The sequence below is a fragment of the Pelodiscus sinensis genome, chromosome 32 (genome assembly GCF_052426305.1).
Source record: "Pelodiscus sinensis isolate ZL-2025 chromosome 32, ASM5242630v1, whole genome shotgun sequence".
NCBI classification, from domain to species: Eukaryota; Metazoa; Chordata; order Testudines; family Trionychidae; genus Pelodiscus; species Pelodiscus sinensis.
This window is the reverse complement of record NC_143083.1, coordinates 10,879,719-10,902,148: the sequence shown is the minus strand read 5'-3', so window position 1 is coordinate 10,902,148 and position 22,430 is coordinate 10,879,719. Positions and strand designations below refer to the sequence as shown.

At 47.1% G+C, this 22,430-nt stretch overlaps 1 protein-coding gene across 10 annotated transcripts in view; it reads right to left on the bottom strand.

The window, feature by feature from the left end:
* Window positions 1–22,430, bottom strand: part of ARHGEF18 (Rho/Rac guanine nucleotide exchange factor 18) — a 95,332-nt gene that overhangs the window by 39,465 nt on the left and 33,437 nt on the right. For 6 of the 10 annotated variants that reach the window (XM_089774926.1, XM_089774922.1, XM_089774924.1 and 3 more), the window contains 2 exons: window positions 3,095–3,162; window positions 1,395–1,458 (listed from right to left, as the gene is read on the bottom strand). In XM_089774926.1, the coding sequence (XP_089631052.1) occupies window positions 1,395–1,458; window positions 3,095–3,162 (132 nt within the window). Of the gene's footprint in view, window positions 1–1,394; window positions 1,459–3,094; window positions 3,163–10,907; window positions 10,994–22,430 lie in introns of those variants that run through there. The other 4 variants (XM_089774923.1, XM_089774925.1, XM_089774930.1 and 1 more) reach the window with 3 other exon arrangements.

The following is a 22,430-nucleotide window of genomic DNA, read 5'->3' as shown; positions in this document are numbered from 1 at the left end:
CAGAGTCTGCAATAAAGGTCATTTTCTGAGTTCAATTAGCACTGTCTATACACTGCTGAGAGTCATTGATTGCTGTTAGCTCAGCACACCAGACCAAACTACATACAGCAGAGCTGTTCCAACCGCAAGACCTAGGATTTCACTTTTTCCATTTTCATTATTTCCTATGTTTCCTATTTTAGTCTCTAAACCTTCCTACAAGCCGACAAAACAACAAAAGCAATTACCTATCTTATTCTAACAATTAATCCCTTTGTGAGGTCACCACAGTAAAAGTTTAAAAAAAACCCTTAAAATGCAAGTTTGCTACCCCCTACCATACACACTGACACTCCAGATAACAGACTTCCTCATCTACAATGTGCTTTGAGTAACACAACTGAACAGAGACCAATGTGACCAGGCAAAGAGACTAGTTTTGCCCTTGCTCTGCTCAACCCAGTGATCTTACAACCAGAGATATCTCCTTCTCCTCTTAATACACACCTGTCAATTCCTACCACCTAAAATTGTACTTACACATGCCCAGTGCTGGCTGGACTGTGATCTCAGTCACATGGGCATAAACCCAAACAGATCCAACTCTGACCTACTAGATGGAGAACACCCTGTTAATATTTTATGTATTCACTGAGAAGAACAGCTGTGCTTTGAAATAAACATCAGCATCCAAAATTTTAGAAAAATTCAAAGCAAAGGTGCAGAATCCTACAGTCTGTTTGATAAGAGCAAGCTCTGCAACAGTGAAAATGCCCATTTGGAGGAATCTAAACAACCTCAGTACAGCTTCACGACCACAGCTGTGGCGGGGAATAAAAGTGATTTGTCTATTGGGGCCTGAAAACAGGCATGTATTTTCCATGGCAATAGAAAAAGCTATTTCAGAGCTTATGCTTCAAAATAACTGCTCTTTTCAAATATTTTTCCCCAATCCTTTTTTTCCCCCAAATTTATTTCAACAAAGTATATATTTGATAGCTAATGCCCACTTGCCTCACAGACTGCTAGCAAGCACCAGTTGCAGGAAAGTTTTAATAGACAATTATGAAAATCTGATGTAAAATGAAGGTTCCAGTTCACAGTTCTAGTCTTTTCAGAAGCCAGAGAATAGGCAATCAATGAGAAACTAGCTTATTGATCCTTCTTCACTGTGATATTTTGAGGTTACACAGCAAGAAAGTATAAAAAAAAGAATAAAAATACAAGCAGGTAAAAACACACAGGAGACTTCTACATGCTTCTAGCTCATTCTCAGTGGAGATAAATGAAATCATATTATTGAAAGAGACCTTTTCTAACCTTCAGTAATACTATGCCTATTGTTTCTAAAACAAAGAAAAAAGTATAAAAACTCAGACAAGCCTTGAGCACAGAAATAATTTTTTGGTACCAACCTGGGTAAAAGCACTGAGGTGAACTTTGAGGGGATCCAGGAGGTCTGTGTTGCAAATCCTTCTGCTATAGGAGAAAAAAAATATGTTTTTTCTTAAAGTGTGCCCTTAAGTACACAGATGATAGCACCATTTCACAGTAAACTATATTTTCAACTATATGAATTACAGATTACAAGTGGATTCCTACACTTGAACTAGGAAACCAAAAGCTTTTTTTAAAAAAAAGTTCTTAAATTTTTTTACATTCTAAAACAACTCACTATATCTAGATTTAAAGATTACAAATAAATGGCAAGAATGCTTTGCAGAATATAAGCAAGACTAAGTCTTGCCTACATCAGAAAGCTGCACAGTTTAAAGGTGTGATTTTAAATAGCTTTAGTTAAATCACATAAACTCCTGTGTGGACACTTATTTCAGGTTATCTTATTTTGGTTTATTTAAAACCAATTCCTAATGGAATTAAGCTGGTTTAAACCAAAAGAAGAGTATCTGCTTTGTGAAGGTTTGATTAAAGCACTTTAAATCACAGATTTAGATACATCAGTGCAACTCTCCCATACAGAAAAGTCCTCATTCATATGATATGGCAATGTCCAAAGGTCAGTATGTTAAAAATCAAGATGTCAATATACTGGAAAAATTAATAATACACATTGGGGTTTCATTGCATTTCATTATTTATTTTGTCTTCTGTTCTATTTCAGCCTACTTCTTTCCTTTCTCTTGCCCTAGAGTTGATTTGTGGGAGCCTGATTACATATTAGAGTTTGTAGAAAGCTGTATCTGTACAATAGAGTTTGCATGTTAAGAAAACAGACTGATGTGAAAGTTTAATACAATAATACTGCCCTTTGGACTGGGCTGAAAAATTGGTTCCTTTCTCCCTTAAATGCCAAGACTTGAGCTGTTCTGTGCCCTCTTTTGTTCTTCCCCATATTACACCCTGCACTGCTATTGGTCTCAGAAGTCAATAGTTGCACATGGGGGGGAACCCAAAATTTGAATGCAAGTCTCAATCGATAAGTAAAGGAGGAAATGATATTCAAATACCATGTTTTAAAACATGAACATTCTAAACATTTTACAGATGCGTATTGATTATGATCACACTGTAAACTTATACGGAATCCTTTGATACAGATAAGAAATGAACTTCTTGGCAGGAAGTCAAGGCACTGAGCCATGGGTTGGAAAGATTCAGAAGTTTTACAGTTTAGAACATGAAACCACCATTTCTCCAGTGCTCAGATTATAATTAGCATGTAACTGTTCTGATTCAACTCCCTCCTCTCATGCAAGCCTCCTCGAGCATGGACCAAGAATGCTGTGTGCCTATCTATTCCTTGCAGTGGCATTAAAGAACAGGTGTACCCAATTTTAGAATATGCATCATTTGCTTTTAGAGAGACAACATGTTTCAGCAACAAACAATGGGTTTAAGAGCCAGGAATTCTTGACATGTACTTGTTTCATAACCTTAGGTAATTGTGCCTGACTCAGTTTCCCCTGCACATACACAAACGATTAAGGGATACTCACGGGACCAATTAGTAACTATTCAGAGATTTGAATATGCAAGTTCAGCTTCTCAGCTGATGTAAATAAGAGTAGTTCCACTGAATTCAATACATTATCTATGTGCTCACATAAATGTTATTACTCCTAGATTATAAGGGACAAGAAATTGTAAAACCTACCTTGGGTCTGGTACTGCTGCATTCAGCCAATAAGGTCTTGCAGTTCTTGTGGACGTTCACTGCACAGTCTGAAATGTACAAAATATTTAAATTATTACCATACCCATTTAGACAGAGAGAAAACTGATTTCTGAGATTTGAAAGGATCAGAAAATAACCCCAGATATTTCGGAACACTTATTGTGCAATTTTGACTCCTGGTGTTATAGCAAAATGCTCAACCTTGTAAGAATGAAGACAAGACCCATTATTTAAAAAGCTAATATCAACAGGCTGTATTGGATATGAAGGGAAACCATTACCAGCGTACTTTGGGGGCAATTCCAGATGGCAACCTAAGGCAGGAGTAGTACCACATAAACGTCTTTTGTTCCAACCCTAACACAACAGGATGAATATAGCAGATTCATAGTGTAACCTAGTGGCACAGAGTAATAGTCTTCATTTGTGTGATCTCCTAATACCAATATGAAATCTCCTACAAAAGTGCAATTAATTGCTCCATGTTTCTACAGTATTTCTACCTTTCATATCACAAGTAGGGATGTAAATGGGTGACATATTAACCAGCCTGCACTCTGGCCAGGCCCAGCCCACTGTGCCACGGGCAGGATCCCGCTTAACTGATTAAACAGGATTTTACATTGCGCACGATCCTGGAAGTGTTGGCAGTGCTGCTAGACAATATTGACCTTCTGTAGTTCAACAAATTCTTTGGTTCAGCACGTCAGGTCCCAGAGGTGCTGGATTAGAGAAGTTCAATCTGTAATGAAATTTTTTCAGTGCCTGTCAAAATCCAGCAGCTCTGGAACCACCTCCAACAGTTTAGGATTCAGCTAATGTTTATTTAAGGTGTATGCAGCTACTGGTAGAAACTAATTTCCAAACCAACATAAAGGAGTGCTTTTTTTTGGACAACACATTGATGTCCTCCAGAGAGGTTGGCAGGTTAGGCTGACCCACAGTATCTGACACGTCACCGAACCTTTAAGACAAATTGAACCTGCCAATACATTCCCTCCCACAACAAGTAATACAAGACTGACAGGCAGATACAAGAATGTCCAATAATTACTACAGGCTCCTGTGTGAAGCTATGACTCACCAGGCACAATGAGTGGGCATGACCCTGCCACCAGACTATAAATACATTGTTTTGTAAAACTACTCTTAAATGGTCGTATGGAAATCAGTTGTGGCCAGGGTGGAATGATTTAAATCACAAAAAAAACAAGTGATTTAAATCCAATTTCCCACTGATACTACTTCACTTATTTCTTCGAACAATAGTGCAAATTTGATCACAAAAACATGTTACTGTACAGTTCAATACAGCATTTTACATCATCTAAGAGAGCACATTCTATATAATTTGTAAAAATATTTTGATTTTTATTAATTTAGGAAATAGTACCTAATACTCATTACCTATATATCAAGCTGCAGATGTAGGAGCAGTACATTAGAAATGGTAAGAACTAAATCACACAAACACAATAGCACTTATTTTAGTAAACTAAATCTTAAATATTCCATAAATGTTCACACTTGCAATTGAAGAAATCTCCTGAGTTGCTGGCTGATGGCTATCCTTTAACTTTTTTTTTTAATTTTCAAATGTTTTTAATGCTAACAGACAAGTGCTCAGAACACTAAATGTACAGTGTTCTTAAAACGTCTACAACTAGCTCTCATTTTCCCTACTTCCCCTGACATTTTGATGTAGATCTGATTCCAAGTTACCAAAAAAGCTAAAACTGGATGTACTTAAAGTGCACTTAATTTTGGAGTAAGCCCCACTGAAAAAAAAAGATGGGATCCCTTTAGGAAAGCTGAGTTATGCTGAAGTAAAATAGGGAATAGATTTATGGCATCACCATTATGGTCTGTGACTATGAGAGACACAAGTATTATGTAATATATTTTTTAAAAAAGAGTGGCAACTGACAACTCTAAATTTCTCTTACTGCAGTTTTCCGTACTGTATAATTGGGTGATTAATTAGTTACCTAGATTTAGAATCTAACAAGCCATAAAGATTAACTTAGCTAAACGTTTTTTCCCCTAGCATCACCCAACATCGCAAAAGGCTTGGGAATTTGCTTGTAAGATCACACTTTTATACTAAAAGGCATAGAGAGAGTCCTGAAAATGATGCATTTCAAAGTTGATCCATATTGTTCTTCAGAGACATCTCCATCTTCATCCACATGATTTTCTCCCAATAAGCACTTTTCCTTATGATGTTTCATTCTTGCAGCTAGGCCCTGCATCACCTTGCTCAGCTTATACTTGACATGTTTTCCTTTTTCACTCAGGAAATGAACTTCAAAATATTCCCAGATAGGCTCTCTTTTACATCCAAAACCTATGACAGGTTTTCTGTGGCAAAACTATAGGGAATATAGGAAGCTGTGTACAGGCAGTCCCCAGGTTACATGGATCCGACTTACATCGGACCCCTACTTACAAACGGGGTGAGGCAATCCCACACTAGCTGCTTCCCCCCAGCAGACCAAGGAGACACAAAGCTAGCGCCCCCCACAGCAGACCAGGGAGATGCGGAGCGGCTTTTCTCAGCAGACACCTCAGCTTGAGAATAGAGGACTGAGGGAAGTGAGGTGTGGGAGAATAAAACTGAGCTCTGGAGAAATGTTTGGCTAGAGTTTCCCCTACAATATGTACCAGTTCCGACTTACATACAAATTCAACTTAAGAACAAACCTACAGTCCCTATCTTGTACGTAACCCGGGGACTGCCTGTACATGCTGTATAATGTCTTCCCTTTTCATTTCCAGACCACTTCAACGTTGCTTTCTATGCTGCCTCCATCCTTTCTAATATATCGTGTGTCTGTCTTTAGACCAGCGGTCCCCAACGTGGTGCCTGCAGGTGTCATGGCACCCGCCAGGGCAGTTATGTGCGACCGCCTAGTGACCAGGGCCAGCCCGAACCATTCTTGCAGCTCCCACCCCCAGGCTCCCAGCAGCCCCAAAAGGTTGGGGACCAATGCTTCCGACAATGTCTTAACTAATTCTGCCGTGCTTCGCCCAGGTTCAACACCACATAAGCACAGAACAAAAAAAATCTGATCCAGCCTGTATCTGTCTTTGCCCATGTTAGTCTGCTGAAAAACAGAAATGGAAAGCCCAGAACTTTCAAGAAGCAAGAGCTGGTTATTAGGCTGGAGAGACTAGAGCCATTAATTCATTTTTATGAGACTGTAAGTATATGCATAGCATGTTTGTGATAAGAAATTCAATATTTTATTGTTTTTTTTTCCAGAGAAAAAAATCTGATTTAAAGAAAAAAAATCCAATTTTTAAATTAAAAAAAATCATTTTTCTCTACCCCAGTTCTGGCTAACATCTAGGTATACTGTCATTAGGTTGAATCCTGATAGTTGACTGCTAATAGTCTCAATGTGGTTCTAGAACATTTGTTTTTAAAATTAGACAGAGAAAGACTGAAGAGATCCTTGAAGCAAGATCTTCTTACTATATATTTTAGAAATGTGAGTCCATTTGTCCGTCTGTGAGTCCATCTGTTCAAAAACTCCTCCTAAACTGTAAGAGCTAGGGCTACCAAATGTGGTAGGCAGCTTCCTCTTATCATAACTTAAAGTAAGGCCAGGGTTTGGTTTTGCCAGGACAATGGGATATGCCTGGAATTGGATTGTTTCTCATAAAATGGAAAGGGAAGAGTCTGACAAGAGGTGCAGTTGTACTACAGAATGACCACACTGGGGCAGCAAGGAGCCAGAATAACCAGGGCTCGACAAATAATGCAATCTACTCATTCGTGGAGAGTAGATTGCAACCCGGAAGAGCCGGGTTTGGGCAATCTGTGCATGCGCAGATCAGTTCAGCAAGCCCTGAGAATAACTATAATGCCACTGGGGCAGCAGGGGTAGAAAGAGGGACAGCTGCCTACATACAGGGATATGAATGAGTGACCAGTTACCCGGTAAACATCACTCTTTCTGGGTGATGCTTACCAGGTACTGGTTAACTGGTACCTGGGAGCAGCCCCTCACTGGCCCCCCATGCAGAAGACTCCCAGCTGCTGTTGCCGGCCCCATTGCACTTGGGGAGGGGCGGAGGCAGGATCCTGCTTAATTGGTTAACCTAAGGTTTAACCAGTTAACTGATTAACTAGTATTTTATATCCTTACTACTCTATATTTCAGAGTGTTTGTCTGTTTGTGTGGGGGTTTTTGTCTGTCTGTCCTCCAAGATGGGGGACATACACCCCTCCCCTGGCTGTGCCCATGGCAGATGCAGCAGCGATGGAAAGGTGCTTCTCACCGGGCCTCAAACTGCTGCGGTGAGAGAGGGCTGGGGTTGTCCTCTCACCTGTATACTGAATCCCTCATCCCCAGCCTCAACCCAGAACAATGATTTAAATGAAGAAAAACAAAACTTATTTGGGTTAAGGACCTGAGCAACGCCAGGTAAATCTTTCAGTTTAGTTATAAGATTTGGCAATCTCAGTCACTGTTTGCAAAGGCACAGAGTTTGCCTAAGGATATACTCACTGCCTAATGGATTTGGCCTGACAGAAATGAACTGCAAACCAAATACCTTTCCTTTGACATTCACGATTGCTTTGCTGTCAGACATGCTTTGATTCTTCAGAGACCAAAAATAAACCTTTTCCATATGAAAAACAAGATTTCTCTAACTTGAGTCTACAGGAAATGCCATGCAGTTCTTGATGAATGTGCTCTTGAAGGACTAACAATAAAGGTATTTATTTAAAGCTATGCCTTAAAACACTAATTTGCTGTAAACTCCATTAGGATTCACAGCACAAACAGAATTAAATCACAAACTGTGCTTAAATCCCAACTCCACAGTATCCGGCATCTGCACTAAATACACACTATCACATGCTTATGGAAACTAAATTGCTATGTAAGATTGATGAATTATAAACAATTTGATGCATTCGTAGCCCAAGGTAACTGAATAGACCTGAAGATACGCAATCAGTTTCTTTTAGTAATACTGACAGAACATGCCAGAAAATTGTCTGCGACAAATTCATCAGAGAGGTGGAGTTTCAGCTGAACTTGCAGCAACTTCTGAATTCAGTCAATCCAGATCATATATCCTAATCAGTTCAGAACAGATTTAAATTTGTCCTAGTGGCTCCAGTGACCGGCACCTGCTTATATTGCTAACATACCTAAAGGAGTAGAATAGAAACCAAAACTGGGCAGGGTGCCGAACTGCAATTTACTTCACATTCTGAAATAGAAGCAGGAACAATCTATGCTGAAAAGCAATTAAATCTATACTAATTGAATAATTTTACTCTCTCAATTAAGACTATTCACTCTCCTATAACAAGCAAGGGGTTGTTTTTCCAAGTATGTGTTAAATTCTAAATGTTAGACGGAGAAGTAGTTTTCAAATAACTCCCACCACCACCCCAAAAAAAGTCAAGACAAACTCAGCAACAAAAATGATTCAAGATCAAGCACTGAGTTTTTTTGTTTTGGGGTTTGTTTGTTTAACAAAATGAGCGTTGTAACCTAAAATAATTTTTCCCCCCATTTCTAGTCTCAAACTTTTCAATAGCAAATGCTGAAAATGTGTCCAAACTTGCTATTAAACGCACTATGGAGTTAATAGTTAATAGGGAGTGAAGTAGCAACCGTGACATAATTACAAAAGGTATTTAAAACATCTGATCGGTAAACATTGAGTGGAAGTGCAACAAGTTAGTATCTGACAGCTCCGTTAGAGCTGCAAGGCCAAAATACATACATAAAATATGGCTCTCAGAGTACCAAACAAACACAAATATATCAAGCAGAGCTTTTACCTCAATAAAGGAGATATATCAAAGGCTCCAGGAAGTTCATTAGTGATTTCACTTTTGCTTCTGATTTTAAGCTAAGACATGGAATATAAAACACTTGGATAGATAAATACCCCTTCTAATTAGGGATGTGACTGTGTACCCATCTAACTGGGCTCATCAGTTAACCCTCATGGTTACACACAGCTCCTCCACTGCTGCCTCTGATACAGAGGCAGCGGGAACAGGGGGAGGAGGCGGGAACCAGCATGTATGGGGAATGTGCCAGTTCCTGCATAAACAATGAAAAGTCCTGTGGCACCTTACAGACTAACAGATTTATTGGAGCATTAGCTTTCATGGGCAAAGACCCACTTCATCAGATGCATGTAGTGGGTCTTTACCCATGAAAGCTTATGCTCCAATAAATCTGTTAGTCTGTAAGGTGCCACAGGACCTTGTTTATGCAGATTCAGACTACCACGGCTACCTCTCTGATACCAGCTCCCGCAGTCCTATGCCTCGGCAAGCCAGCTTCCTAAGACAGAAGCTCTTCTCCTAATGCCTCAAGCTTGTTTATGTACCTCACAACTTAAAAAATTAAAATAAGCTCTCCTCTACCATAGCACACCGTCTGCTTCACCGCTGCCTACAATCCTCCAGCTAGTGTAGCCTCCAGCCCAGCCTCCATTGCTCTCCACTCTACCTCCCCACAAGGTTTGCAAGCTGCTAGAATCGTAGAACCTTAGAACTGGAAGGGACCTTGAGAGGTCATTGAGTCCTCTGCCCTCACGGCAGGACAAAGCACCGTCTAGACCAGGGGTGGGCAAATTCCAGACCTCGGACGGGATCCGATCCACAGGGCTAGTCCCAGGTGGGCCCCCACATCCATGTTCACCTGAACCTCCACAGGTATCAGCAGATGGCAGCTCATGAATCGCCGTTCACGGTGAGAAGTGGAGTCCCACTCCCACGGCGCTCCCTGCCACTCGCAGTGGCTGTGAATGACGATCCACCGGCCGCCAGCGCTGCGATCCGCCGACAGCTGCTGAGGCGCCTGTAAACATGGAGGTGGGGGCCCGCCTGGGACTAACCCAGCAGGGTGTATCATCGCCCACCCCTGGGCTAGACCATCCCTGATCGATGTTCTGTCCAAGCTGCTCTTGACTCTCTCCAGCCATGAGCCTAGTGAGGGATCCCAGGGCTCAGGCTCCCGCCCGAACCTGCCAAGGTGCAGCGGAACTGGCCTGAGCTGGGCTGGAGGCGACACGAGCTGGGGGCTCACAGGTGGTACCCCAGAGGTGTGGGGGATGCTGCGGGGGAGGGGAAGGGGGCAGCCCTTTCAACCCTGCAACCGCCTGGGTGTCAGACCTGGGTGTCTCCCCCAGGAGGGTCCCTGCAATGGGACAGTCCCATTTAGAGGTGCTGCCCCTCCCCCGGCCCCTTCAATGGACAGTCCCACACACAGGCGCTGCCCCCCCCCCCCCACAGGTCCCTTCAATGGGACAGTCTCAGATAGAGGAGCTGCCCCTTCCCCGGCCCCTTAAATGGGACAGTCCCACACACAGGCGCTGCGCCCCCCACCGACCCCTGCAATGGGACAGTCCCACACACAGGCGCTGCCCCCCCCCGGCCCTGTCAATGGGACAGTCCCACACACAGGTGCTGCCCCCCCCCAGGCCCTGTCAATGGGACAGTCCCACACACAGGCGCTGCGCCCCCCCACCGACCCCTGCAATGGGACAGTCCCACACACAGGCGCTGCCCCCCCCACCGGCCCCTGCAATGGGACAGTCCCACACACAGGCGCTGCGCCCCCCCACCGGCCCCTGCAATGGGACAGTCCCACACACAGGCGCTGCCCCCCACCGGCCCAGCAGGTTTGCGGGCGCCCAGGGGAGGGGGGGCGCCCAGGGGAGGGGAAGGCGAGGCCAGCGAACAGGCCTCGGGGCAGCGGATCACGGCGGGGGGGGGGGCAGCGGCGAAGGGGCCCCGGTCTCTTACCGAGAGTCTGGGGAACCGCCGCCAAGGCAACAGGAAGCGCCCCTGTGACCCGGAAGCAGAGAGGGGAGGGACAGGAGCGGCCCGGCGCATGCGCCAGTTGCCTCTGCACCACCCCCGACGGGAGGGGGTGGCAGAGGGGTCTGACTGGGGGGGGGGGGGTTGTGACTCAGGGGGAAGGGGGTGGAGGCTGGGGGGGCTGACTCAGGGGGCAGGGTGACTAGGGAGTGTAGCTCGAGGGGTCTGGGGCTGGGGGGGGGCTGTGACTGGGGGGGGCAGGGTGTAGCTCCGGGGTCTGACTCAGGGGGGCAAGGCGGGTGGCTCGGGGAAGAGCCTGGGGGGCATCTGACTCAGACCCCGTGAGTCACAGACTCCCCCCCCCCCCGTCTCAGCGCAGTAGCTCAGGGGGGTCTGTGATTCAGGGGATGCAGACCCTGAGCTCTGAAGGCAGCACCCTCAGGCTCGACCACAGACAGGTCTCTCAGTGACTCTCCCCCCGCCCCTCGCTGCATGGGGCAGAGGCTGTAGCTGGCCATGTTCCCAGCACATCAGACCTATCGCAGTGATCTGTAGGCGCTGGCACAACAAACAAACAACCATCTCTGCTCAGCAAGTCAGGCTGGGAAGGGATACCCATGTCTACACTGCAGTACAAAACCGGGGGATGGCATGAGGCAGCCAACTGGAGCTCAGGCTATGCCACTGTATGACTACAGGGGAGATATTCAGGCTGTGTCTACATTGGCGTGTTTTTGCGCAAAAACTTGCTGCCTGTCTACACTGGCGGGGAGTTCTTGCGCAAGAACACTGACGTTCTAATGTGTGAAATCAGTGCTTCTTGCACAAGAACTATGAGGCTCTCACTCAGGAATAAGCCCTCTTGCGCAACTGTTCTTGCGCGAGAGGCCAGTATAGACAGGCAACATGAATTTCTTGCGCAAGAAAGCCCGATGGTTACAATGGCCATCGGAGCTTTTTTTGCGCAAGAAAACATCTACACTGGCACGGATGCTCTTGCGCAAAAGCACCTCTCTTGCGCAAAGGCACATGCCAGTGTAGATGCTGTTTTGCGTAAATACTCTAACGCAAAAACTCTTTAAAGAGTATTTGCGCAAGATCATGCCAATGTAGACATAGCGACAGGGTTTGGCTGGAGCCTGAGCTCTGGGACCCCTGAGCGAGATCTGTATAAAGGGGCTCATTATAGCACAGGGAGGGGTGAATGCTGACCCATAGGCCAGATTCAATCGGCCATGGTTAGTCTCTGTCATATCCCCACACTACTGTGTTTACCTGCACCTCCACAGACAGAGAGATGGGGAAAGCACAGCTCCCATTGGCCACAGATCTCCATGGAGAAGGTGGTGGCTGCTGGGCTGCCGCCAGAGAGGGCGGACACCTTCTCCATTAGGCCACTAACTGCCCCACCTCCCTACTTGCTATCCCCCGTACTTGTGGAAGTGCAGGTAAATATTTCTGCTGTGGCCCACCAGGAGCTAACCTTGGTGAACCACCACCTGTTTGTTATAGATTCTTGCAAACATGGTGGGGAGATAGAGCAGGGAGCAATGGACTCATCTGGATAGCAAGATACACAGCCTGAGATGAGCATATAAACTCGTGCTCAGACCAAGGCTCCCAGCCAGCAAGCTGCTTTGCACTAAATATTGCTTTCCAACACACAGGCAACCCTAGCCCTGTTTCATTAAACCTACTCGCAATGAAATTCAAGAGAGAAGGTTAAAGAGTTCTGGTCGCTCTAGGAAGATCATCTCCACATTCCCTTCAAATGGTCTTTTCAAAAACTGAGGAGGATCAGCCTCCAACGCCTGTGGGAAGCCAGGATCTGTAGGGAAAAGAACCTCAACCTCATGGAGAACTGCTCCCTCTGGGACATCTTTGAATCGTGTAAACACTCCTTCTCCAAGAGGCTGCAGGTTTAGAGCAGCAAATAATGAGGGCCCATGCACAGAGCCCTGCAAATTTGCAGATAACTGCTTTATATCCCCAGGTATCCACCTCCATGGACAAAAAGCAGATCCCCGTCACTCACTTTCGCAGATTCAGATACAAATTCTGTATACAGGCAGTCCCTGAGTTACGCGGATTTGACTTATGTCGGATCCGCACTTACGAACGGGGCTTTTCTCGCCCCAGAACTCGCGGGCGGCGGGACCACCCAGACGCGCAGTGGTCCCGCCACCGCGTCCTCCGGGGCGAGAAAAGCTGCTCCGGAGCAAAGCCTTGGAAGCGCGGGACCCCGCCGCCTCTGCAGCTTTGCTCGGGGTGTCCCTGGTCTGCTGGGGACCCCTTCCAGCAGACCAGGGACACCCGGAGCAAAGCCGCAGAGGCGGCAAGTTCACGCGCCTCTGAGGCTTTGCTCCGGAGCAAAGCCTTGGAGGCTCGGGACCCCCCGCCTCTGCGGCTTTGCTCTGGGTCTCCCTGGTCTGCCGGGGGTGGGCAGCTAGTGCGCCCCCCCCCCCCAGCAGACCAGGCTTTTGTTGTGGACGCCTGGGGTAGAGCAGCTGGGGTGCTGCTGGGTTGGTCCTGGGGGGATCTACCCGGCAGCACCCCAGTTGTTCTGTCCCAGGCTCCAGATTCAGCCGGTGTTGAAACTGATCAGTGGCTGATTCCAGGAAGGTGGGGGCAGAGCAACTCTGCCTCGGGCTTCCTGTAGTCAGCCCCTGGTCAGTTTCAGCAGCAGCGGCTGAATCTGGAGCCAGTTCCAAGTTATGTACAAATTCAACTTAAGAACAAACCTATAGTCCCTATCTTGTACGTAACCCGGGGACTGCCTGTATACGCAGGGCTCTACGCATTCAGACTCATAAAGGATCCCCCACAGACAAAGGAGAGGCATTCACAGGAGATGCTATTCATCCCTACCCAGTTCAGTGGACACTGCTCACGGTCTCTTTGCACGCACAGACAGCCAGTCAGTTCCCTCTTGAAATACTTAATAACATTTGTTTATGAACATTTGGCCTTTTATGAACAGGGCCAATAATATTTGAACCTAATCTTAGGGATGGATGATAAACTTGCTGCTTCTCAAAGAGCTCCATGACCAGTAGGAGCTTAGAGACAGTTATAAACAGAACCTTCACCAAAGAGGTTAACAGAAGCCCTGCTTCTCATCAGCAAAAGCTGGGGACTAGGGGAAAAAATAGCCAGACCTTTAATAAATAGTGCATAATACTTCAACTGACAGCGTTAGCAAGGCAGTTCATATGTTTGTGTAGAGATCATTTAAGACTTTACATTATATGTGGTATTGATCATATTAAAATGATGATGCCATTTTCCATTCAATAAAGACAGCGCCAGAGTGGTATTTGAAATCTTGTGTCAGCTTACACAAGGGCAGCTGGGGTATGGCATCTTGCAGCACTGGAGAAGTTTTTTCTAGCCAGGTTAGGCTTTGACTTGCGGTGTGCTCTGTGCAGCTGGCAGAATGGAAGGTATACATATTAATATGCATTTCCAAAGCAACCATTGCCATGCAGGGAGATATTTTACAGTAAGGGACATTTAGTTTCAGTGGTTGATGCAGAGCTTGTAATGCTATATTATATGAATGAATGCATTCACACTGCTGAAAATAAAAATCTATTTTCATTTTTGTATTACTGCTAAGGCTTCCAAAGGCTCACTCTCCGGTTCGTCACCTTGTCATGGTGAGTGGGCTTGCGCGTTACAGTGAACCAAGACCAATGCCATAGAGAGTCTTGTACTCCCAGTAGGGTCACCCATGGCAGCAAGGTCAAGAGGGAGGGACCAGACGAAGAATTATCCTAAAAGTTCTCAACAGCAGAACGGGCAGATGATAGCAAGGGTAATGCTACAACAGCTGTGAAGGCAGATGAAGGCTGGTGGGGTCCTTCAAGCCTTATACATTGGTCTTACATTGGATCAGTTTCTTCTGAGTTCTCCCTTTGGTGACAATCATAATCACCAATGTGGATCAGATGAGGTTGTGATCGGTCCAGCAGTCATCAGCGCTAGTCATTGCATGGGGAGGACATCGCGCAGAACCCGAGAGCAGATGATAGCATCATCTATAAGGTGCCAGTGCTTCAATCGAGGATGTTGCCATAAGGTCTTAAATTTATTCTTCTGGCAGAAAGAGGGTGTTCATGATGACACGCTTGTGTTCTGTGCATTTCGCAAGGAGGAACACTCTATTGGAATTCCTATTGCTGACTCCTTTTCCAATGATGGTCTGCCAGAGGTCTGCTTCTCTTCTGACCCTGGCACTGAAATCTCCCAAAAGAATAATCTTGTCTTCTTTGGGAATGTCTTTCAAGACTGTGTCCAATTGGGTGTAAAACTTTTCCTTCACATCATCTTCGACATCTAAAATTGGTGCATAAGCACTCACGACAGTTGCCTGTTGGTTTTTGGCAAGCTTCAAGTGGAGAGCCATGAGATGCTCATTGATGCGGACAGGGACTTCAGATAGGATCTTTGTTAGTTCATTCTTGATGGCAAATCCTACTCCATGAACTTTAGCTTTAGCCTAGTCATCACAGAATCAACATATTAAAATCTGGAACTGTCCAGGTCTGCTCAGGAGCAGCCCAGGACTAAAAAACTAAGATATCACTTGCATGCCAGGATTTGGCTGCGTCAGCAAAGCTGGCAAGATTGGCTGCAATAATGAAGAGGGTACCTCAGGTGGGTACTGAGATGCATTAGCAAAGCCGTGTAGAAGCACAACTCAGAACGAAAATACTGTCCTTAATTTTACATTCCATTTGTTTCTTGTATAATGGTTCCACAGCTGCATATACAAGTGGATGAGACACTACACTATTTTGTTTAATCACTGCCTGTGCTAAAGTCTTTGTCTCAAATGCCATCTTAAAGTGAGCAAATCATTACTCACCTACACCCTGATTCTACCATCATTCAAATATTTTCTTCCCTATTTGGATTGTGAATGGATCTGAACACAAAGTTCTGAATGTCAGTGATTAAGCACACCCCTAAAATACCCGAAACTCTTAAATTCATTTTGCCATGAGCATTGTCAAGCTGAAACAATGAACTCTTCTAGTTATTTTCATTATATTCAGTTCAGTCGTGACAGACTGGATTCCAGGAGGGATCCCAGACGTGAAAAGGGATTGAAAATAACTGCTTAATAGCCATCAGAGCACCTGTGCTTTTTGTGCAAAACCCCCCTGTTGCCCATCCCTACACACCTTTTTGCGCAAGAACTCTTGCGCAAAAAGGAGTTATTCCTCGTAGAAGAGGAATGCCTACACCACAAAAAACCCCTGTTCTTTTGATTTACTGTAAATTTACTTGCGCAAAAACACGCTTGAGGTGTGGACGCTCCGCAGGTTTTACTTGTGCAAAAACCCTGTAGTGTAGATGTAGCCAGACTGTCCTTCACATTTGGGGCATGTTGAGTCTGCTGGTGTGCTGAGACCACTGCCTATCATGCCAGCCTATATGGTTTGTTTCCTTGTATTTCCACACCATCATAGGACCTAACCACATTGGCCATATGTCATGATCATGAGAGATGGCCAGCAGCCTGGGGACTAAGGGCTTAACTATGTCCCTTACCTAAGCCAGGTATAGTCAGCCAATAGGAATGCAGGTAGGAATTTCAAACTGGGACAAAGGAATTTTTAGGTTTTTTTCTCTTCTTTGTCCCTGGGCAGTTTTTCCTCCAGCTACTGAGGGAGACAGAATGTCTCCCTCCAATAATAGACTCTTCACTATCTATAAGTAGGGTAAGGGTTAGATAAATCCATTAGGTTTTATTGTTTTATGGGTTGGGAAATGGGATCGATGTCTGTGCATTTAAAAAAAAAGGGTTTTGCTCTCCTTTGTAATTAAGACTTGCCCCACAGTTGGGATCCCCCCATGAGTATATTAATTTGTGACTTTTCCATCTAGTCATTATGCTTACAACAGGAATATTGTGGTGATAATACAAGTTTTCTCTTTTCTTTTTATTAACCTGGCAATGGTTCATTTTTGTGTCCTGTTTTTACGTTGGGGTAAGATTTCCCAAGTGAACTCTCCCCTGATTTTTCTCATCATTACTTGAGAGTGGCAGTGGATTTTATCCCCAATGTCTTGGTTTTTAAGATGGGGGAGGGGGGGGAGTTTTAAACCAGAGCCTGGAAAGATAAGGTTTTGAGATACTTTTGCGGGACCCCACTTCTACATTTATTGTGCCAGAGTGGGGAAGGAGCCAAGACACCATGCCATCAAAGGCTCATTCACCTGCATATCTACTAATGTGATATTTGCCATCAGGTGCCAGCAATGCCCCCGTGCCATGTACGTGGGACAAACAAGACTGTCTCTATGCAACAGAATAAATACATGGACACAAATCAGACATCATCAAGAACGGTAACATATAAAAACCGGCGGGAGAACATTTTAACCTCTCTGGACACACAGTTACTGACTTGAAAGTTGCCATCCTCAAGCAAAAAAAATAAATAAAAATAAAAAACAGGCTGCCAGGTGAAACTGCAGAGCTGGAATTCATATGCAAATTTGATACCATCAGAATGGGTGTGAATGAGGACTGGCTCACTCATTACCACAAGTAATTGTCCATGTTAGGTATTCTCACCTCCTTATTCTCATCCACCCTGATTGAATTAGGTCTGAAGTAACACTCCCATCTCTGTCTCCCTACTACCTGTTTCCTTTGTCTTTCACTTCAGGCATCTAATGCCCAGGTGAGTGTGAGGGACACGTGCCCCACAGAATCCGGGGGTGGGAGGGACTGGACAGCAGCTGACAAGAGGGAGAATGGGGACTGGCGCCGCAGCAGTGGTGTTCCCCCCACCCCGCATTCATCACCAGCTGTGGGGGCAACAAGGCAGCCCCAGCTGCTTTGCTCTCCTGGCATGCCGCACCCAGACATCTCATCAAAGGACACTCCATTAGGAACACGCCTGCTTTTCCACTCCCCCAGCCGAGAAGACAAGATCCTGGGGCAGTGTCAGGCAGTGGAGGGAGGGACAAGGAAAAAAGCAAGACTGAACTGAAAGGAAAAGAAGTTGAACAGTAAAAAGGAGACGCACTGAACAGAGCGGCCTGCCTGCAAAGAGCCATCCTGCCCCCTTTGGCTAAACTCCTGGGGACACAATGAGTATCCACTAGGATGCAGATATGCGGCAGCAAATGCTCATTGAGGCTCCCATCCGGAGCCAGCTTCTCAGATTGCTTGAAGTCTCGCCTCGCTCCAGCCCACAGTAACGTTAGCACCGTATCACTGGGGCCTTTTGGGTTCTGCTGGCTGTTTTATTTGGACCCTGCTCAGTAAATTCCCATTCCAAACAGGATTCCCAGCACATGTATAACAGTCACCATGTCACAGCCATTCCTCTCCCTTTTCCTTAAATAGAAGCTGTTAGGCAGCTGTCTCTCTTTCCAGAAATGTCAAGTTTCAAGTGTCTGTTAGCAGCAGAATCCTGTTGGAATTCACAGAACTTGGCCTTTTCCCAGGCCCAGCGCTGCCTGCCTACATCAGCTTATTGGTGCGGCACTGGAGAGCCCAGGGCAACTAAACACATGTACTAAACACAACTGGCAAGGCTAGGGAGTCACTTTCATGTGACAGAGCCTGAGTATAGGATGAGGAAGAGATGCGAGTGTCTCCACGGAGAGCAAGAGATCAGATTAGACAGTTACTGGCAAATTCCTGTGCAGAAAATCAGCTCCCAGTGCTGTAACTCCCAAGGGATCCACACTAGCAAGGCACTTAGCATGCACTAAAACCACAGTTGCTGCTCTCTGAGGATGCATCTACACTGCACCCGTAGGTCGAAATAGGACACGCAAATTGCGTCTCTTATTTCGATCTAATTTCAAAATAAAAAGCTATTCTGAAACGTCCCCTAACCCTTGTGGAACAAGGGTTACAGGGACACCAGAACAGCACGCCTGTTATTTTGAAATCTATTTCAACATAATGGGGGGGGTGGTTAAAGACGCGGAATAGCTATTTCAGGATACTTCTGATATCCTGAAATAGCGCCACTGTCTAGATGTAGCCTAGGTAAATCACCTTGACAAGAAGTGTAGTGCTCGCTGTGCTTTGGATACAGTCCTGGGGTGCCAGTGAGGACACTTGAATTGTTTGTTGCGTTCTGAGTGACTTCTGGAAATGGCCCATAATCCCTCAAATCCCCACTGCTCCTTGTTTGGAGCTCAGCTGTCTGCCCCACAGGCCTGCACATATACCTTGTATGCTGGGCTGATTTGCTCCAAGATACAGAGCAAACCATTCTTCTGCTGTAGAACACAGATGCAGGTGTCTGTGTGTGAGGGAGAGAGAGAGCAAGAGATTGCCGTGAAAAGATCCAGGAAGGGAGATGGGGATAGGAGGGCTGAGATGTCGGGGTTTCCCCCTTCCCTCTGCCTCAAGAGGTGTGTGAACTTACAGGACAGCATGCTAACATCCCCCAAACACATGGTCCTCCCACCCTCCCTCCCCCCACAGGGCTGGCTCGAGCCATTCCTACGCCCCAGGCAGCGGGCGTGTGATGCACACGCACTGCGCATGCGCGGCCCCACCCCCCCGGCACTCTGCGCACCTTACAGCCGCAATCGGGCACACGGTGCCTGATGGCAGCTCTAAGGGGTGCCACGTGGTCCCTAGCCCCAGGCATGCAGCGTCTGAGGGCAGCCCTAAGGGGCGCCACGCGGCCCCTGGGTGCGTGGCGCCCCTTACAGCTGCCATCAGGTGCTCCCCATAGGTTGGCGCCCCAGGCAGCTGCCCAGCTAGCTCCCCCCCCCGCTTAATCTGGCCCTGCACACACACATGCTCACCCTTTCCCCCAGACTTCTTTTGAAAAGCAGCTGTCAATGTAGCAGGATGACCATGAAGCAATGAGATTGGGAATCCTGCATCATCTGATGCTGCCTGCTCTATGCGGCATTGCAAACTCTTCCCAAAGCACCCTGTGGCCAGTGGCACAGGGGGATAGCTCCCACAAGGCACTGCTCTCTGTGGCCTTGCAAGAGCCACTAACATGGACATGCTCCCCCATCACAAGGAGCACAGTGGACACGCAACAGCGGTTTCCCTGTGGCGCTCCGTGAGCGGCGCTGTAACGGCCAGCCCTGGACGTCAGCCAGGTTCAACACAGCCAGAGAGCCCGCCGGTCCCCCAGCCTTTATGATTTACGAGGGTTTAGAAACACACTCGTATAACTACTCTCAAAGGGGAGAAGAGCGTCCCTGAAATCTGCAAAGTGCTTTGGCCGCAATGATAGACCTGGCGGGTAGCTCTCTAGGCACTCTCTTTGGTGTGCCCATGAGACCGGGGGCTGCACCCTGCCTCGCACAGCCTTTGATCTGTAACCCATCACTCACCAGGGTCCAGCAAGGCCCCCAGCGGTCAACCCTAATTCACTAGTACAGAAGCAACCCTGTGCTAACATATTCAGTGGCAAACCCTTGGCTCCCTTCCATGGCACAGCCGACTTGGAGAGCTCTGCTCCTGGCAGCGGCTTCCTGGAATTCGTCTAACTCCTGTTACATAAACATTGGAAGCATGTTTATGAGAGGGGATTAATTCAGACACCCAGCCTTTTCCACACTCGAGAACGGGAGCGGGCTCTGTCTGGACAGCAGGGATGGGGGCCCAATGGCAGCAGGGACCCCACTGAGTGGGAATCCCAGCCGGTCCCGAGTCAGGGCTTGGCTACACTTACACCAGTGCACCGGTGCAGCTGGGCTGCTTACGTGAAGACACCATGCCAATGGGAGATCGCCCACAGGCCTGAGAGCGATCCCAGCACTGGAGGCTTGCTCTGGGGCTGGGCTCCATGGTGCCTGGCCTGGGACTATCTGGGCAGCCACTGCCAGCTTTCCCAGGGCTGGAGCTGGCATCGGCAGGAGGTGAGGTGGGTCCCAATGGACAAGACATCAACCTCCAGAGCCTGCAATTGTGGGTTCAAATCCTGTCTCTGTCCCCACACTGCCCCAGAAGTGGCCAGGCAGCCACCACCAGCTTCCCCAGGGCTGGAGCTGGCATTAGCTGAAGGTAGGTAGCTATGTTAATGTCAGAAACCCGACCATTGACAGCGCATTGTTTGCACCAGGGACTGGTTAGTGTAGCTTAAGGTGTGGATTTTCCACCAGTGCTCGGACTGGTGCTACACCTACTGTCCTGCAACAGGGGGCTACATAAAAACGTTCTGGAGTCATGCTCTGGACCCCACATGGTTCTCAGCCTGGCCTCCCTAAGGGACTTTGTGCCTTAGGGTGTCCCTGATTCAAGGCATGGCTGGCGGGACCGGAGGCAGGGAATTGTGTCTTGTGTGGGTCTCACGAGGATGATTTCCTCTTTTGTGGCCTGCGTGGACATTACCAGCCACAAAATGACTCTTCTTTGCCTTCCTGAATTAGGTCCTGCTATTGCTTCTTAAAGGGGCCGGGCTCTGAGTCTCACTGGCAATCCAGGTCATATTCCACTTTACCAACTACCTTTTCTTGTCCCCCCCACAATTTTCCCTTCTTCCACTCTCCCTCCAATCTCCCCTATTTATTTTGGTCCTAGACATCCAACACTCCGGTCATCTGAAGAAGGGGGCTGTGCCCACAAAAACTCATGATCCCATCGGCATGTTTTGTTAGTCTATCAAGTGCTACCTGACCATTTGTTGGTTTTTTTTCCAGTTTGCTCATCTACGCCGCTCAACTTGTTTTCGCTTCTGCCATGTGGTGGCGCTGCTGTTAAAATGCTGCCACCATAGCAAGTCAACAGCAGCGCCTGCTGTGCTAAGACCACAGGGGCAGGTGCCTCCCGGAACGAAGGGAACAGCCAATGTCTGCGGGAAAGGCACGGGCTTACTCTGAGGGTGAAAATTGTCTAGCACTGCGGGACGGTCACCTGACCAGCCACAGCGTCACTGCTACACACGTTTGAGGTCATATGGCTGTGCAGCTGCAGTGAGGGAGAGGGACCCAAATTCTGCCCTTCTCAGGGCCACATGACAGGAGCCCTGGACAAGGCGTGGTCCCAGCAAGCTCTCCAGCCCGATCCGAATGCAGCTGTCCCCACAAGCTGCAGCTTGCTGCTCAGCCCTGGTCTGGGTGCAGAAGGGCCTCTAACGACAGCAGCCGGCCTACACCTCTGGGCAATGATTCGACCACCTGTCAAGGTAGCCACGAGGGGAACACGATGCAAGAACAAACCCTGGCTGCCCCAGCCCAGTGCACTCCGTCAGCCAGTGCAGCACAGGCACCTGGGAAAGCCAAAGGAGATGCTCACACAACTTGGAGCCTTTCCCACGTGTCAGGGTCCGGTGCTTGTGCATTCGCGGGAGATGCAGGGTCACAGCTCTCCCAACTCAGAGCCGAGCTTTGTACGCAGCCCCATGGATCTAGACAGCAACCCACTGGCCCATGTGCACATCCAGGCGCCCCGGCATTGGGCTCTCCTACCCAACAGACCTGAGCCCCAACCCCTGCGGCAGGCAAGCCTGGGGACACGAACCCAGGATCTGCCCGGCAGTGCAAGGAAACCCAGCCAGC